The 18,346-nt window shown below is 43.2% G+C and overlaps 2 protein-coding genes across 2 annotated transcripts; one reads left to right on the forward strand and one right to left on the reverse strand.

The window, feature by feature from the left end:
- Positions 1–6,206: 6,206 nt before the first annotated feature.
- Positions 6,207–12,257, reverse strand: LOC136423554 (tumor necrosis factor ligand superfamily member 6-like). Its single transcript, XM_066411774.1, has 6 exons — positions 11,873–12,257; positions 9,053–9,101; positions 8,593–8,703; positions 7,902–7,993; positions 7,805–7,840; positions 6,207–7,309 (listed from the first exon to the last, which is right to left on the reverse strand). The coding sequence occupies exons 1-6, from the start codon at positions 12,071–12,073 to the stop codon at positions 7,022–7,024; spliced, it is 777 nt and encodes a 258-aa protein (XP_066267871.1). The 5' UTR covers positions 12,074–12,257; the 3' UTR covers positions 6,207–7,021.
- A 1,337-nt stretch (positions 12,258–13,594) lies between these two features.
- Positions 13,595–18,257, forward strand: LOC136423564 (uncharacterized). Its single transcript, XM_066411788.1, has 5 exons — positions 13,595–14,097; positions 14,551–14,798; positions 15,162–15,767; positions 16,460–16,682; positions 16,894–18,257. The coding sequence occupies exons 1-5, from the start codon at positions 13,620–13,622 to the stop codon at positions 17,472–17,474; spliced, it is 2,136 nt and encodes a 711-aa protein (XP_066267885.1). The 5' UTR covers positions 13,595–13,619; the 3' UTR covers positions 17,475–18,257.
- The last annotated feature ends 89 nt before the right edge of the window (positions 18,258–18,346 follow it).

Here is an 18,346-nt window from a genome sequence, read left to right on the forward strand (position 1 = left end):
AACCGAGAAAAACAAATATAAGACAATGGAGGGTGTTAGCATGAAATTTCACCTAAGTTGGTAAATCAAATAATGAGAAATGAAACTGTTCTCAAACTCAGAGAATTGACACCGGAATTTTTGACCGATTATTTCGGTCTTTTTCAATTATCTGACCCAAGTGCTGATGGGGTGTTGTCCCTTCAATGACATGGCTGTGGATGAAATGTATCGCAATGCACTACAAGTAAATGCTAGAAATGGCGTTTTAGAGGATCAAAATTTGTATTTCCCTTAATCAATTTGCATACCCGACGAGTCCTTGTAAATCAATTATTACGTTCGTCTGGTAACTGACCTTAAAAGACATTACTTTATGGTAGTGACAAGATTCCACTGTCTTAAGACCCACAGTATCTGACGACCACCCAAGACAACTGGAACTTGTATAAGGTCCTTGTGAACGGACCGATGACCAATGTCAACGTTAAGGCCACGTGCGAAGCGGCGGGGATGGAGAGTCCGTGCTACTACTACAGGCAGTGTGGCACCGCCGGCTGGACCTGGGGCTGCATCACCTTTGACAGTACTGGTATCGGTTCCGGATCGTGTGACACCTTCCGTCTCCTCTCGCTAACTATGTGTGGACATGAAGACTATAGGCACTGTCAGGCCCTTGATGACATCTTTGTGTACTATCCTCTCGTGAGTGGTGGCAATGCCTTTGGAGTGGACTACGAGACAAGCTCCACCATCCATGGAACACAGTACACCAACAAGTACGCCCTGTGCGCAGGTGAGAGGTTTATATTCAAGACTCTGTTGTTGTTTTTTAGATAGTGATAATCCTCCAAATATCCTCTTTAAAATTGGAATAAACATAACATTCGACTGTACTTTATGATAAACAAAAAAAAAATCACGCGGTGCAGGACCTAACAAAGAATGGACTGGGCTAACAGGGGTGAAGAAAATCCAAGTGGACAAAAGACGGTGTAAAACAAAATGACGGCCCGCCAAGGTGAATATATTCGTGAGATAGAGGCCAATGCACACAAGTTTGTATTCCCTAAGGACTGAGAAAACGCTAAACTGTACGTACGAAACTCTAACGTGAATCTCCCAATTCCAGTCGCTACCTGTGCGAGAGCCCCGTGTGTGTTTGGAGCCTGTACTGACGATGTCGTGGGCTATACCTGTAGCTGTGTGAACGGGTCGACAGGACACAACTGCGATATAAGTGAGTACGTTTTCACTTCATTCCGAATTCATGATAAGGGTTTATACAGTTTGACTTCTGTATAAACCCTCATCATGAATGATCTGATAATCTGAAAATCTGTCAACTTTACCAATACGAAAGAGTAGATTCTACTTTCACCCCAAATAGATTGAAGAGCTTTTGTTTACGATTCAAACATTGCTGAGTGCGCGACACAAGTTAAATGGAACCTACCAGGATCACATTGATATCTTCGTCTGCCCTAAAGATGCTATTTAGAAGGAAGTGAATCTTGTTGGTTCTTTAATGCAATGAATGATATTTGAATTGACTTGACGTAACCTGACTTCTTTACGGTGATGTTCAAAAGTTGCATGTTAACATTTCTCTTTGTTTTCAGTCAAACATCAGTATGGAAAGCATTTATGTGTGTGATAATAATGATGGTGCTCCCATTTTATATTGTCTTGTCCGTCTCTAGGTTTCCTTTATATGAGGTTTTATGTTTAATAACAGGTCCGAAAGGATAGAAGAAGTGATAAACGAGTGAATGCTGGTCGATGTATCGAAAGCAACTTATTTCATACAGAAATTTCGTAATGAGCTACAACCGGCCTTCCTCAGTGTTTCGCTCCTTACTGCGGAGCGACAGCGTTGGCCAAACACGAGTGGTTTCTCTAGTTGGCGTTTCTTAGTTCTCTATCCCCTCTCTTTCTGCAGTTGTTACTAGTTCCTGGTACTTCTGTGCTTTCTGTTCTGTAACCTATTTCCAAGGGACTGTAAGTTCCAACAGCACCAGCTGTAGTAAATGAAGTCAAATCGTAATGTCTTCATTTTGTCGTTAACAAATTCCAGCGGCTTTTGATGGAGAGTGTTACCAGTTCTCCTCCACCGGTGCCACTCACGAAGATGCGGATCGAACCTGTCAGAATAAGAACGGCCACCTGGCGGATGTTCCGGATCAGCAACATCAAAGTTACATTGCTGACCAGATCGCGGCTTCCACCGGTGCCTCCACCTGGCTCTCATTCAAAACAGCACAAACGGCGTTTCTCTACAGCGACGGGTCTCCTTTTTCAGGTATAACGGACTAGAATGTCAAATTCACTAACTCAATACTAGCTCAATCGTTGAGAACGTAGAATGCTATAAAGTATACTAAATGCTGCAGAAAAGAGGAAAACACTGAGAATAAGCTGGTTCCTGAGATCTGCTTGGTGATTAGCTTGTTTTAGAATTTGTGTTTCGTTTTGAAGTTTATACTGAGCATGTTTGCATCAGTCTGAAGATTTGATTAATGAAATAAATCAAAGCAGTTGACATTATCTAGATTTTTCTGTAAATTCAAATGTATATTTCATTGAGCATTTTAGTTGTTGCATGCATATTATTTCTATATTTTCATGGACCCAAGGTAGAATAGGGATGTGTCACTGATGGAGATCTTAATGAAACCTATCCAAAAACAGTAATAGGCTCAATCACCTTCAATATTGATTATGCTAGTGCTATTGCACGTTATTGCCCTGAGGGTAATTGATATTTGAACCCTATCCCCGTGACCAGGCTCACTGCAGTGGTCTCCAGGTGAACCCGCCACTTCTTGTGACGAGTGTGTTTACCTGGACAGCGACAACAACTTCCTGGCCAAGACACAACGGTGCTATTATCAACACAACTACGTCTGCCAGGATGGTAAAATAATTTTACATACGTTATTGGAACCCAAAGTAGTAAAGTTTAGAAGAATGCTCAGGAAATAAGAAAGCGAACAATGACAAAAATGACAATGCGAAAACAAAGATAAACATTAAGTTGTTGCATGATGTTTATGATGCCAATACGCATTTGACTCTTAGCAAGAATGACATAGCAAATAATTGTAATGACGAAATCATAGAATAAAGCTAAAAGTGGCGATGATCACGTCACTGAAGGTCATCAAGAATACAGTTTCCGACTTTTACTCAGCGTTTAAAAGACCATGCCTGTACTGCAAAATTACCCAATAGATTCAGCTAACGAAAGCTAACAAACTCTGTATGGTACTGATTGTCTTGGTGTTTATATTGGTGAAGCCCTGGCTAAGGCAGTAACCAACACAAGTCACAGATTAAGACACGTTTGAAATGTAGAAAAGATAAGGAATAGAAGATTAGGAGTATTGTTGTATAAGAAGTTAGCTTCACCTAACCCATAATATAAAACATTAAAAAAACTGACTTTCCATACGCTTACTGGTGATGTGAGACAAAGCTAGAAGTTATATTTACAATTGTAATTGTACAGAGCCCCTGTATTGGTTTCTTAGACTGGCAAATGCATACCACATTGCTAGCCACATTCCCAGACACAGCTGTCAACGCTAATTCAGATGTGAGGAAGTTTCAAGTTGCAAACAGACTTGGATACAAGCCTTACAGAACTGATTTGAAAGTTGAAATTTGAGCACAGTATTGGGTTTCCAAAAACTAAAAGTTTCAGATGGTATTTTTTATTATGCATCTTCATTACAACTATCTTGGCCATTCTGCATGGTTTGATAACGTTTTATTCAAAACCAGACCGAGTAGAGAAACAAAATTATTCAAACTTTTTGACCAGCATTATTCTAATCTGCTCCTGCCTTTGTTGTCAGCTTGCAGACATTCTGCTAGTTTTATTAAGTTACGGGGCTCAAACTGCTGGGAAGGTCACAGTAGGAGCCCTTCCTTGCTGACGTACCCAGTGTACGCCCAGTCCAGTTTAAAAATTGACTGCAGAAAATCATTTGACTATTTCAGACCAGAAACTCTGTGGACAGAACATCTGCCAGAACGGCGGCATCTGCAGCACCTGCTTCGGTGACTCCGTCACCGTGTGCGAGTGTCCTGCCGGGTTTGGCGGGAAGAGTTGTGAAATAGGTAGGTACTCTCATGGTCTACACAAGTCGCTGCTGCCATAGAACCCCACGTTCATTAGCTTCTCCTATCTTTGACAAATAAAACTCCCGGAGCAAAACGTGCAGATACAGCCAAAACACTCATGGTGGCCATTCGAGGACTTACAGAAATTGCCATAGTAGATAGGCAGCAACTAAACACGGGACATTGAAAAGTAACCAAAATGTACATGTGGTCACTATTACAGGTATGGCCAGCTTTGTATTTTGCATGTGCAAAATATGTCATGGTCTGTTCGTTTGAGGTAAGTTGTCTGATTTCAGCATGGTATCTCCTTTACCATGAATGTGAAGTTATAGAAATAATAAAAAAGACACTCACATAGGCATAACAAATCTACGTAAAGGCAAATTTGCCAATACTGCAATATTGATATAAAGAATATCATTTTGCTTGCCGTTCCTATTTCTATTATGCTTTATTTATATGTTTACACTGACAATATTACACATCACACAGACTAGCAGCCCTTCTAACTTCAATGTATAACTGTCACAATTAAATGACAATCGGATTCTTGAATACCGCAACAGACATTGAGGAGTGTGCCTCCAACCCATGCCAAAACAACGGACGTTGTGAGGACGGGATCAACTCCTACACCTGCAGCTGCCCAGTCGGTACCGAAGGGGACCACTGCGAGTTAGCTGCAGGTTTGTGTGACATGGCGATGATTGAAGTGTTGCTTTGGAAATTCCATTTGGCGGTCCCTGCCCTCAGAAAACATCCTCATGGCATGAATTGGCTAAACTACTAGACGTAAGTACACTGCTTGCCGCACGGCTGCGCGTTACGGCAAGGATGCGGTCCCAAACGCAAATGAGTCTAAAATCAGTCACGTTTATGACCACATGGCAACTTGGTGTACAGAACTGAAGCTTGTGTGATGCTTAACATTTTAGCATTTTCTTGTAAAATCAACTTTGGCCTACTGTATTCTGACAGTGACAACATAGTTCGTTCTAAATTCTAATACCTTTCGTTTGTTTCATTTAGACGTGGACTGGTGTTCCCAGGTCCAGTGTCCTCTTGGCTTCATCTGCCAGGACTACACCTTCTACTTCCTCTGCGCTCGTGAGTAAAGCTTTATTACCATGATATTATAGTATTCACATATTGTTACAAAAATCACTCTAAAGCGACCCCTGTCACTAAACAACATAAAATAAAGACGCACATTTGATCAATATAGAAATAGGTGTTTTTCTTAAACAATATTTTGCTGGCAAAAGGTATCTGTAAAACATTTAATTTCTTAACGAAGATGCATCTGAGCCGTGAAGTGATCGCGTGATTGTCATGATGCTATTTCATTGGTCCCTTGAGCTTTTCTTCCAAATGTTTCTACATTTTACGCAACATGGCATTCTTGTAGACACATACTGTCAAGCGCAGTACCAATCTATGATATTCTTAATTCATCGCATCTGGGTGAAAGAAAATTTGCATAAAAAATTCCCCTTTATGAACACTGTGTCTATCTAGACCCATCTTCCGCTGGTCGGGGGCTGCCATACCAGTGCAGCAGCGCCTCCTGTCCGGATGGCATGTACTGCACCCAGGAGGGCGTGGCAGCCTTCTCGTGCAAGCCTGAGTGACGTCACAACCGAAGCCTCCCACCTGACAACGACCAGCCAATGGCCGCTACATGCGTGCCTTGAATATGCTTTTTCTGTGATTTAGAATCTAGCTAAAATAGAAGCACAAGATAGAGGTAAAGACGCAACATCAATAAAGCACCTGCAGCAAAAATCATATTCAGAGTTTCCGTCCATTTTTGAGTCTTTTATACTACAGTGTCGATTGTATTAAATAAGCATGTCTTGACTATTCATCTCTTACTTCTATCATTTTGATACAAGCAAAAAATTAAGCGTTCTAAACTACAATTAACAGACAGAACGAGACAACACTAGTACATGAGGTGTAACTGGAAAAATCGGTTGAGCCTGGTAAAGTTACTAATTTGCGATTGGCGTGTGTAAATGTGACTGAGAACGTGCAAAGTACACTTCATGATCAGAGTGCGTGCAGATGAGAAGTCCCAAAGAACACAAAAAATACAATGCTGCATGCTCGTTTATTTGATGAAATACAAAGTTTACAAAAGGGCAATGATAATATATGCTATATTCTGTCATGCACTTCAACGTTCATAGCTGGATATCAATGCTAAATCCTGACTTCCCCTCAATAATTATCAACCGGCTTCGTAACCATAGCAACCCTGTCACCATGGCACCGGCTAAGAGGAGTTGCAGTACACCATCAATGTGCTCTCAAATTTGATAATTTATTCACCTTATCTCAGAACAACTGGATTGCCCCCTCAACTTATATCTGTCAGACATTTTTTCAATATTTACACATTGTCATTGGTTTGCCAGTATCCATATCCGGTACCCATCTTATGTACAATATTTACAATGGTAGAATGACGATAACTCTACATCTTTCGTACAGTCTGTGTTATCGATTACATAGAATATCGATCTGTTCATTGGAACCATCAATGACATCACGTTTAGTTCAGTTTCATGGGCTGGGGTTTGGCAGTGTCTTTCTTTTTTTTATTTCTTATTATTTTTCCTTTCCTACTTTTTAAGTCAGAAGGCGGAGCCCATTGCACTGATTCCGGATTATTTTAAGATTGTCGATCTCTTGGTTATGATCAGGAAAGAAAGAAAAAAAAACATTTCCCGCTTAGCCAAGACTTGAAGCCATGTTTATAATCGCCACCTGTCTACTATGACCATTTATTTCCTTTTAGCTATTTGGTCATTAAAGCAAGTGGTCTCTAAATATGGCTTTAACTGTACAGTGCCACGGATTTGCGTTGCTCTAAAACCTTTCGTCTTTGAAACCAGGAGGGTTTTTTTCACCTCGAAACTAAGAACGCCCCAAAGTACGTGGCATACTCATATGGGTTCACCCTCCCCAGGTCAGACACAGTCACGTACAGGTGGTCCCTCGCCTGCAACCTGAACACCCCCTCCACGTAAGATGTCTTCGCCCACGCCCCGCCTTCCAACACCGTGTGGACTGTACCACCGCCCGTCATGATCCGGTAGGCGGGGGGTGACCTGGGCAGCTGGTACACGGAGAACGACAGGTGCGGCGAGGCCGTGTCTGTGACAACCTCTTGCGGAGTGTCTGTGAACTGCACCTAAGAGATGAATGATCAGACTTTCATACACTGTGACACAGTTTCGTTTTCCACTGTTTTTGCCAGTGAGAACTTACAAATTGTTGCAGAGAATAATTAACAAAAGCGTACATAATCATAACATAAATATTACAAGCTTTCTGCAGTACTGCATGTATCAGTAGCGACACCTACCGGAGTGACTGTGAACTGTACCTGGCGGTAGATGTTGTAGTAGCCCGTGAGCGGCACCACCAGACTGTACTGCATGTATCAGTAACGACACCTAGCGAAGTGTGTGTGAGCCGTACCTGGCAGTAGATGTTGTAGTAGCCCGTGAGCGGCACCACTAGGCTGCCATCCTCGGGACTGTACTGCATGTATCAATAGCGACACCTAGCGAAGTGTGTGTGAACCGTACCTGGCAGTAGATATTGTAATAGCCTGAGAGCGGCACCACCCGACTGTACTGCATGTATCAGTAGCGACACCTAGCGGAGTGAGTGTGAACCGTACCTGGCAGTAGATGTTGTAGTAGCCCGTGAGCGGCACCTAGCGGAGTGTGTGTGAACCGTACCTGGCAGTATATGTTGTAGTAGCCCGAGAGCGGCACCACCAGGCTCCCCTCCTCCGGACTGTACTCCATGCCGTGCGCGAGGTAGGACGCGCCACCGCCGCCCGCCTGCCAGTCGTAGATCCGGCCACCTGAAAATACAAAGGCAATATATAGCCTCCGATGCAGACTCCTCCCGGCTGTTTTCTTTTTCAAGTTACAGTTTTTATACTATTACATTTTTTTTTCTCATTGCTGGCCGGCAATAAAAACTGTAACTTGAAAAAGAAACCAGCCGGGAGGAGTCTGCATCGGAGGCTAGGCAATATATAACTTTATACATTTCTTTTTAGTTGTTAAGTATGCCTAGCCATAGAAAGATAAGTAAAAGAGGATATGTGAGTGCTGACCATCGTCTATTAGGTCGTCTATGGTAAGGCTAATTATAAAAAAGTATCGATTCATGTATATTGTTTAAAGGTTTGTTGGTTGGTTTGTTGGTTGGTTGGTTGGTTGGTAGGTACAGGACAAACGATAAGATTAGACTCTTGGCCGCCTGGTGTTTCTCTATCGAACTGCAGATTGATAGCAAATAAACCATAGAAACATGAACATGAACCCTTGGCGGAGTTCTGGGTTCTTAAAGATCTTGTGTGTGTTCTTTTTCTATACTAAAGAAAACTGATATTCAAGCCCACGCCTTCAAAAAAAGGCTGGTGATTTCTTGTTTAGTTGTTCAATTTCTTTGTACCTGTCGCAGACTGCAGTCCCGTCCTGCCCGCTAGGAGCGCTACAGGCAGGTAGAAGCTGGTGTTCCTCTCGATGACGTCACCGACAGCTGGCAGTTGCCATGGCAAACAGTCTGGGTATAACAGAAAATCAAAGAAGTTGATCAAAAGTGTATTTCTATCGACATCTAATCTACAGAACAGATTTACATGTTGTTACAAAATCATGTTTTTGTCCTAAATCATCCTGTATAAGCAAATGGACAAAAAAGTTGACTATATCAGACTGTAGTAGAGATTTACTTCATTCCAAATGTGAAATCTATATACTCCTCGGGGTTGTCATCCCTAGTGACTGCTGCTGCTGATGTTGTGTGGGAAATTATATTTATCTTCATTTGCAAATGTCATTCGAAACATTACAGCTGGAATCAAGTAGGCGTAGGCTGATATGAATTGTAAAAAAAATATATTAAAAAGTACCTCTGCTGTTGCACGGTTTGGACGCTCCCGACCCAGACGGTGAAACTGTCTGGAATTAAAAGGGAATAATTTTAGTTCTGAATCAGTAGTTAGTAGCTTCATAAGATTGGAGAAGCTGAATAAAAGTTCTAAACGGGAACTATGCGGCTCCAGATGTCTTACTGAGGGATAAATACGGTGTTAAAGATGCCTGTTAGCTGATAAATATATCCACTGTCTGTATCTTGTAAGTACCTCTGTGTTGGTAGACGGTTACTCTGAATAAAATCTTAACGGTCTCTTCGAAATCAGCATCATGTTTCCTTCACAATACAAAAACCGAAACAGAAAGGTGGTTTCATTTCTCTCCATCATTAGTATTTGTCCATTGCGGCATTTGCAAAGTTTTTGTTATCTTTGATGACGACTTGCGAAACTGCATGTTATTTTCGCTTTTGCTTTCCAGTCGCACCTTTGCACCTGATCAATCAAGGGTAAAGTCCGTTTCACTTTCACTGGGTCATCTTCATACTTTCGTCGATTGACATCAAGAGAATAACTAGCATATAGAACAGTAGCTCTTCTTCTTTCAATAAGATTTCAATGTATGTACGTTTCATTCAATGGGTTTGTTTGTTTGTTTGTTTGTTTTATTCAGATCTCCATTAGTGTACAATCATAACAATTAATACACTAATCTTCCTGGAGTCCGGCTAACTAAATACAAGAATATCAATAAAGGAACAATACAATTAATTCTAATACAGGAAGAACGAAAACAATTGCTAGATAGTAAATCATACAAGATCAAACATGATGAACTTAAAATGAACGGAGAGGTCAGAGGTCAACATAAAAAACGGAATCATTGTATAGATAATGTACACAAGGAAACCCAGAAGCTGGGTAAGTCCAATCCGATCACAATTAGCCTGGTCCCAGTCTCTAGGGGTCGGCTTAGGAGTGAATTACCGAGCCAAGTCTGCTTTATTGGTCCGTTTCTGTCAGTCTGTCTACTTAGCTGCCATATAGAATTTCGCAGCCTGTCTACTTTAACTGTCATAGGGACTTTCGCCGCAACCCTAGGGGGTGAACTAATCTAATCCAAGGCCTTAAGCCCACGACCAAGCGGACTTAACTGTCTGGACGGGCCGGCATCACTCCCAGCGCCGTAGAGATACCGGGGAGCCCCCGATGGTATGGTTTCCAGGCTAGATTTCACTAGGATGGACCCCAAGTCCTATCGATGAGTGTGTTGGGTTCTTAAAGAGCTCATTTTTTTAAAATTTACTGCTTGGTCTCAATGTCTGTCTTACCGCTGTCGCACAACACCGAGCTGTGCGTAGGTTGTTTACATCGATCCCCTCATACTTAAGTAACTGTAAAGGAGTCTTATCGATAAGTGTGGTGGGTTCTTTAACGTGCTCGACATGTGGCTCTCTTCGAACACGGGACTTCCGACGAACTTAGAAATTTGCTATCCCTGCCTGCCAGTAAGGCATCGAAAACCCGGCCATGTACAACACCTTTCTCCAGACGAGACCAAACCGGATGATGAAGAAATACACTTTTCCCATGGTCTAGTTAACTTGACATGTTACTTCAAGCAACAATTGTCAAGAATTTGTCAGGGGGGCCCGAGAATGCTACTTTATAGACTCTACCACTCTCCATGGGTCGCTGGGAAAATAGTAGAAATTGGCCAAATAGAGTCAACTGTATGAAGGGGTCGGCTACGGAGAGAGGGTCAAATATTGCAACCCTGCGGATGGGAATGTTATCTTTCATGGCCAAAGTCCCCCGGCAAATGTTCTCCCTATAGCCGACGCGGTAAGTCTGGAGACTAACTACTTTAGGTCTTATTCACGAATCAGGCTGTATATACGTACATTATGGTAAAAAAGGACTTTTTGTTGACGTGGACCTAATAAACAAACAGTTTTCTGGAGATGTATTGTTTTCTTTTGCAAGGTCTTTAGGCAATAACGGAATGTCACCCAAATCTGACCCGGCAAACGACATCTGTGGGATTTCTAATGCACCAGGAAATTGAAACTGTCCACAAGAAACCCTCGCGGAGTAAAACCTTGAGCCCTCACACGTCTGCTGATAGACTGATTCCCGACAGGGTCAAAGTGCGTGGTTTCTGCTGACGCGTCGGAGGTGTTTTGATACACAGCACCTGTTGCTGTAGATAAAAGTATTGACAGGAAATCCAAGGACGCGTGCTGTTTTGGTTACTAGTTGACCGCAGAGTAGGCAATAGAAGAACAGAGTCCAACTGATTGACAAACACACCTGTGAAACAGGCGAGTCAAAACAATGGGCAGGTTCAGAAAAGTGCTTTCACTTTCATTTTGTCGCCCCAGGTGAGACGACTTTGATTTACGAGACAGGACGGAGCTGACGTCAATTTTCACTTTCACTATGTATGGCGTGGTTAACGTCTTATTTTCAACGTCAACGTACAGAACGATCAAATTGTCATGCTATTCTAGTCCTAAAATTGTAAACATGGCCGTTATTGTTTAGTACATGGTTACATCCGTTATCATCTAGCCTCCCCCTACCTTTCTCCCTGTATCTATGAAAGTGAAACCTGTCTATGGCAACCAGTGGGTAGATGTCTTCACGTAATTTCCTTTTTCAAAGTTTGATATGACACCCCCTCTAGCATCACTACCCCCCCCCCCCCCGGCTAACAGCAGCCTCTCGCACACAAGGAGCGCGGGTTGGGGGTGTATTTACAATCTTAATTGTAGCTCTTTCCAATCCCGCGCCTTAACTTACCCCCTGATAAGCTTACCCATTTCCCTCACCTAAACAAGACGTTCATCTCACCTGTAAGGAGCCCCCTGAAGACGCACCGTCCTCCCCACCTTGTAGGTAACGCTGCTCGTGTAGAGTTATCACCAGGCTGGCCACAGACAGCGCCACGGTGATCAACAGTAGGAAACAAACAGCGCACAAACAACATCTGCACCTCACGCCTCCGCCTTTCCCCTCAAACTCGGCCCGGTTACTTTCAACGTCAGAGTCCATAGTCAGTCGTGCGGTTACTACATGGTTATTTGCTGAAAGAAGCGACTTAAACCAGGTTCCAGTTTCAAACGTTTCAGGCTGAACCGCCCGCCACAGCGAATGTGAAACTTGTTTTGATGATTTTGGAACGTAAAAAAATAGCGCCAAAGTTTCAGTCACGGGACCTGTCCACCTACTCTTTGTTCTAATTATAACTGACAGCCTCAAGGTTCAATATTGCAACTCAGCACGGTCGATTTGGCCAGAGTCCAAGCTAGCCACGGCTGTTGTACAATATTGACCTGTGGGAGCGTCCCTTCCAAGCGTTAGTCCACAAATCTTTCAATTCGGATGTCAAAGTTGTCTTGCTCAGTTGAGTTCTACATGTAGTAGAAAAGACGACGCGAAAGTTTAACCGGGCCCAAACGGTATTGTACGTAGTCACATGAGTCCAGCGCCGAAGGTTACACAACGCAAAACACACGAAAGACGTCGGAACAGACAGTCAAAAAAAAGCTGCCCAAAATAGATACTGGACGACTTCCTTTCTGTCCATATACAAAAGTCCACAAATCTTTCACCTAATCGTGCGAACAATTTTCTAAATCTACGTACGTTTTGATGTGAAAACCCTTTTCCGTCCAGCTTTTATACCGAGCCGTGGACTTTGCTGCTGAGAACTATTCTTAGGAGACTGACAAGTTTCTTGGTTCCAAGGGACTTTATCTGACGTAATTATCGTCCCCCGAAATAAGTGGAAAGAAACTGTTGTTTTGGATTTGAAAACGCAGATTCAAACCTGGGTTATTCCCGACCATTCTTAAAATAGATCATAACCCATGACGTGAAACATGTGACATCTCAGTTGTGCTTTGTGTTTGATGACAGCTATTCTTGTACCGGTCAAAAAATCAACTTGAAGGTGACAAAAACAAAACATATAAGCAGGTCAATGTTGTAATCAATAGCAGCCAATATGATAATTCGGCTCGCTAGTCAATACATTGATATCTAAACGTTTTTCTTTAAAATTTGAGTCACGGAGATCGGATGGAACGACCTAGCTGCAAATAGTAACGTTACACAAGAAGAAGACTTGGCTGTATAAAACCTATACGGTAAACTGTGACAGTGAAACTGTGGTAAAGTCCCTCGCACGTCCAGGTATTATTAGCAGGCTTTGTTGTCCGGGCCTTGGAACCGTGCCAAAGCAAGATTACATGGGCAAGGTAAACAATGGAACAAATAAGGTGTTCATACGCTTGCAAGGTGGTCGGACGGTTCCACTCGATAAATGTCCAAAGTACGTTACTCTTTTTGCTACGAATTCAAAAATAAGATGGAACATATTATCTCAAAAAACGACGCATATTCCTAGCAATGCAGCTTTACAACTCGAATTACGCAACATTATACATATAACGTTAATAGTTGCAGTTTTGTTTTACTTACCATTGTAATTTGATAGTTTCGGTCATCCCTATACCCCAGTGGTACAGGCCAACAGTAGTTGACCTTTAACCCCCAGGCGTGGAAGCTCAGTGTTTCTCGATACCTTAGTCCCAAAATGGGGAAGAAAGGCAAAAATAAGCGGAGTAAGCGCGGCCATGGTGTCGGTAAGAAGCCACAGCATCTTGCAAGACGTGGAGAAAAGAGAAGACGGACAGAAACCGAAGGCGCGAGGGAAGATTTAGAACCCGCGAAGAAGTTGAGAACTGGCGGTGGGGAGGGGGGCGGTGTGCCCGTCACATGTGCACACATGGTTTACACGACGGGCGGGGAAAGGACGTCGCAAGACGGTACCGGCGGACCTGAAGGAGAACTGCAACGTCTTAAGAAACTGTGTGTGGATGAAGACACACCTGTGCCACCTGGAGAGCGTCTTGCCGACGGTACTGAGACTAATATGAAGAAGAAGAAAAAGAAACACAAGAAGAAGACGGACCGTGAGACTCCTCAGGAGGAGGGCACGTCTACAGGTGAAGGTCACCTTGCGAACAACGGACCCTGTGATCACGTCATGACCCCACAAGGTCACAGCCAAGGTCAGTCACGTAACACAAATATTAAGTTGTACTTACTCAACCTATATGTATATGAGGTAGAGGTCGAGCTGCTAGCTGTGTGCCTAAACAAATTTTAAATACACTCAGGTACAGGTACGGTACAGGTACAGGTACGGTACAGGTACAGGTTTAGGTACATGTCTGGACCTGAACCTTGAGGATACCTTGAGGATTCATCGGTGAAGTAGGCCCAGCCTGTGTTGTCACCCTCTTCTCACTCAGGAAGGTACCCCTTCTTCTCCCAGTGTAAATCCAGCCTTGTTTTAAAACAGTTCACAGTATCCGCTTCAACTACCTCATCTGGCAGCGAGTTCCAGTTGTTTACAACTCTGGTTCCAAAATACTTCCTGCGTACTGAAGTACCTGTACCTGAACTACTAATGTTCAAATAATGAACACTGACTGATTTCCGAAACCTGTGTTGTTTTCCAGGTTCAGAAAATAACCACAAACCCCAGACCAATGCTGGACATGACATCAGCCAAGCCGGTGCTTCTGTACAACATTTTGACACAAAACAACAGAAAAACAAGAACAAAAAGGCGACGTCCTCACAAGAGACCCACGCTGTCCTTCACCTGACCTTGAATAACCTTGACGGTGAGTTCGGGCTGCCGCAGGTACAACAGCTGCTGCTGCACGCCTACCTGGGGAAGCGCAGGAGCGCCCCCTGGTGCCAGGTACGGAACTACTTTTTTTTTAAAATGTGTCTATTATTGTTTGTTTGAAATGAAAAGACAATACAAAGTAGCCTGAGTGCCATCCAATTACTACCGGGGCTTCTACACTCCAAAAATCACATTAAGTGTAGCTAGCAGCCCCGGTAGTAATTGGATGGCACCTACTCCCAGGCTAAATATGAAGGCATGCATGGCACGAAAACAAAGTAGTACACATGGGTAACCACAAAACAGATAAATAAAACTCAATTGACAGCATTGATAAACATTAGATGTCGAACCCCAATTACTATTTCCATATCATCGTCAGGTGTCTCTTAGCATCATTTGCTTCTTATATTTTTATATTTCCCACTTTTTCAGGTACAGAACTTCAACAAACTCGGTAAGGTTGTCTTGGTTGTGCTTAACGGCCTGTCACAGGGACACTTGTCACGGCACTCAGAATGCTTTGCGCAGCTGGCGGCCATGTTTCCCAACAAGAAGGTTCCGTTGACGATGAAGGTCGCGGACAGCAGTCCGAGGGAGGTCATGCGGAGTTTGCTACGAGTTCCCGTCAGTAAAACTGCACAGAAGAAGCTGGGAAAAGATCTGGAGACCGGCGTTGTGGATCCGGGTTTAGTAGAACGTTCTGAAAGCTGCGTGAAACATATGGGAGAGAAATCCGTGGTCGGTAGAACGCATTATCTGTTAAGCCAGGAACAGCTGAGAATGAACAGATTCCCGTTGGATACGGACACGGCGCTGCCGGAGGATTTCGTGTCGTTTCAGAGCTGTACGCCGACAGATTCGAGCCCCATGTTCGCCGTTGATTGCGAAATGTGCGAAACAGAAGCTGGAAAGGAACTGACTCGCGTCTCGGTGGTCGGCGAAGACTTGAAGACAGTCTATAACTCCTTAGTGAGGCCTTGGAGGCCGATCAACGACTACATGACTCAGTTCAGCGGCATCTGTGGTGATGACTTAAAGGTTAGTCCTGCTTTCAAACTTTGTTTTATATCTATTTAGAGGTTTAGCTGCCCAACTAGCCTGCAGATGTGGCTATTACAAAGGGCTACTAGTAGTCCTACTTTCAAATTTTATCATTAAATCAACTTTGCAATCGGGACTGAATAGGCCCACTTGGAAATTCGAGTATGCATGTGCAACTTGTCAAAAGTGAAGGCCCCTGAGACGTAAACAAAACCCGTCTGGGCATTGTTACGCAAATCGAGACAATGGCCAAGGCGAGAACTGTTTACAAGCCAGGGGCCTTCACCTTTGACACTGCACATGCATACTCGAAATTCTGCGTGCGCTTATTGTATTGATTTTGCAGCACTCTCTCCGTGTAAAACACTGATTAATTGAAATATAAACAGCTTGAAAACGACATAACAAGATGATTAGAATCTGAAGACATCAACAGTAATAGAAATAAACATAGAGTTTTGCAAGCATCACATGGACAAAAGTGTTCTTGGGATAAGTTTTTTCCACGTACAACACCTGAGTGGAACACCCTGCCTAGCCCGGTCATGTTGTCTTCCACAGTTGAGACTTTCCGGGCCAGGCTGGAGGCCTGCCAGCCTTAGCACGGGACCTCCTCCCCCTACTTTGCCCCTGTCTGGGTTATCTGGGGGTAAAGACAAGTTGAAGTTTTTGTGTTTTTTTGTCTGAAGGACGTGGCGACCCGTCTTGAGCATGTGCAAGAAATGCTGCAGGAAATCCTACCCCAGGACGCCATCTTGGTTGGCCACTCCTTAGAGAATGACCTTCAGGCCCTGAAGATGATCCACCCTCACGTCATCGACACCAGCCTGCTGTTCAACCACGCCACCTGGCGGTTCAAGCCCAAACTGCGCACGCTGGCCAGCAAGCTGCTCGGCAAGGAGATCCAAACAGGTACTCAACATACCACTGACATCCCAGCAATGATCAACATATATTTGAGTGTTGATTTCAATTGTAGTTATTTTTACAAAGCATTCTACTACTACTACTCCAAAAACAGCTCAATGCAAGCAACTGGATAGAATTTTAAAGTACCTGGAGTAACTGTTTTTGGCTTGTCTTATTACCTGGATGTCTAACCTTCACCCACATACTACTACAGGTACTGATGGACACGATTCTGTGGAAGACGCGGTCGCGGCCATGCAACTCATCCAACTCAAGATCGCGAACGGACCCGGGTTCCTGTTAGACAACGGCAGCAGCACCAGCGTGAGCGACACGGAGAGCTACTTCCGTGTCCTGGCGCGGGAAAAGAAAACCGCAACTCTGGTAGACCAAGCGAGTTTTCTGAAGCCGTTCCTCGGCCACCCCGTGCACTGCATCCCCGTGGTGTCAGATCGCGAGGCTCTGACAAAAGCGCGGAACGAAATCAGAAGCAAACATTTCGTCTGGGTTCAGCTCCATTCGTGGGACACCGTGTCCCAGAGTTCCCTGTGCGATCACTCGGTCCTGTCAGAAACTCTCGCGAGAGTTGTTACGAGAGTTCGGGAGCTGTACGACATGTGTCCCGAGAACTCTCTGTTTGTGTTGTTGACTACGGGGACCAACAGCGTTGATCAAAGAACGAAGGCACAAAAGACTTCTCACGAAAATGTGCCAATGGGGAAAGATGACAAAGAGACAAGCCAGGAAGAAACAAGTTCACACGGACTCTGCTATTTGAATGTCCAGAAGTCGTAGGGCCACAGCAATCTGTTGTCATAAGTCATGGTCCTCAGATATTTCAAAGTAGAACTTTTAATTTTTTTTTAAATTTTGATATTCAGGGCAGGAGTAGGTAGCAAAACAAGTAAAGCAAATGATTACATGATTTATAGATCTCAATCAATGACAACGGAATAAACTTGAACAAAATGTCAGGAATAATTGTAATTTCAGTTACAAAGTAAAACTTAAGCAAGAGGTCAACAGAGGGCTGGGAGGAAAACTTGAACATGACTTAAATCACTCCCTGGAACTTTGTGTGCCAAGGTACAGACTTTCTCCTCAGGTCGTTTCATTTTGATTCTCCAGTACTATATATACTACAAGTACCATCATAATGTTTCATATATAAGATAGTGTATTTGTACCTATACTATAGTGTACTACAAGGCAAACAAAAACTAGCCAGTCTCTGACAATATCTCTTTGATTTTCTTTTGTTTATTACAAAAAGACAACTATTTACACCTGTAATGTACAATGCAGTAATTTAAAGGGGTCAAACTTGAAATTCTTCTGCAAGTTGTTCATATGAATATATCTTTGTATTCACCCTATGATGCACATTGAATTGACCAAAATCTGCCGATTTTCGGATATGATTTAAGATTTTGTATAAACCATCATAGACAAATATTTATGTGTAATTTGACCGTGTAATCTGCTCACATGTTGTTCATTAAGTAAATGACATTGTGTATTGTATATGTGTTTTGTCTTTTAAGTTTGATGTACAATAAAACAGCAAATATCTGTCAATCCGTGAGGGTATCATTTGAAGTTTACCCATGTAAGGACCAGCATTTAAATCTGTGACGTCCATACACATACATACACTGTACTTTGCA

This window comes from Branchiostoma lanceolatum, chromosome 17 (assembly GCF_035083965.1).
Source record: "Branchiostoma lanceolatum isolate klBraLanc5 chromosome 17, klBraLanc5.hap2, whole genome shotgun sequence".
Lineage (NCBI taxonomy): Eukaryota > Metazoa > Chordata > Leptocardii > Amphioxiformes > Branchiostomatidae > Branchiostoma > Branchiostoma lanceolatum.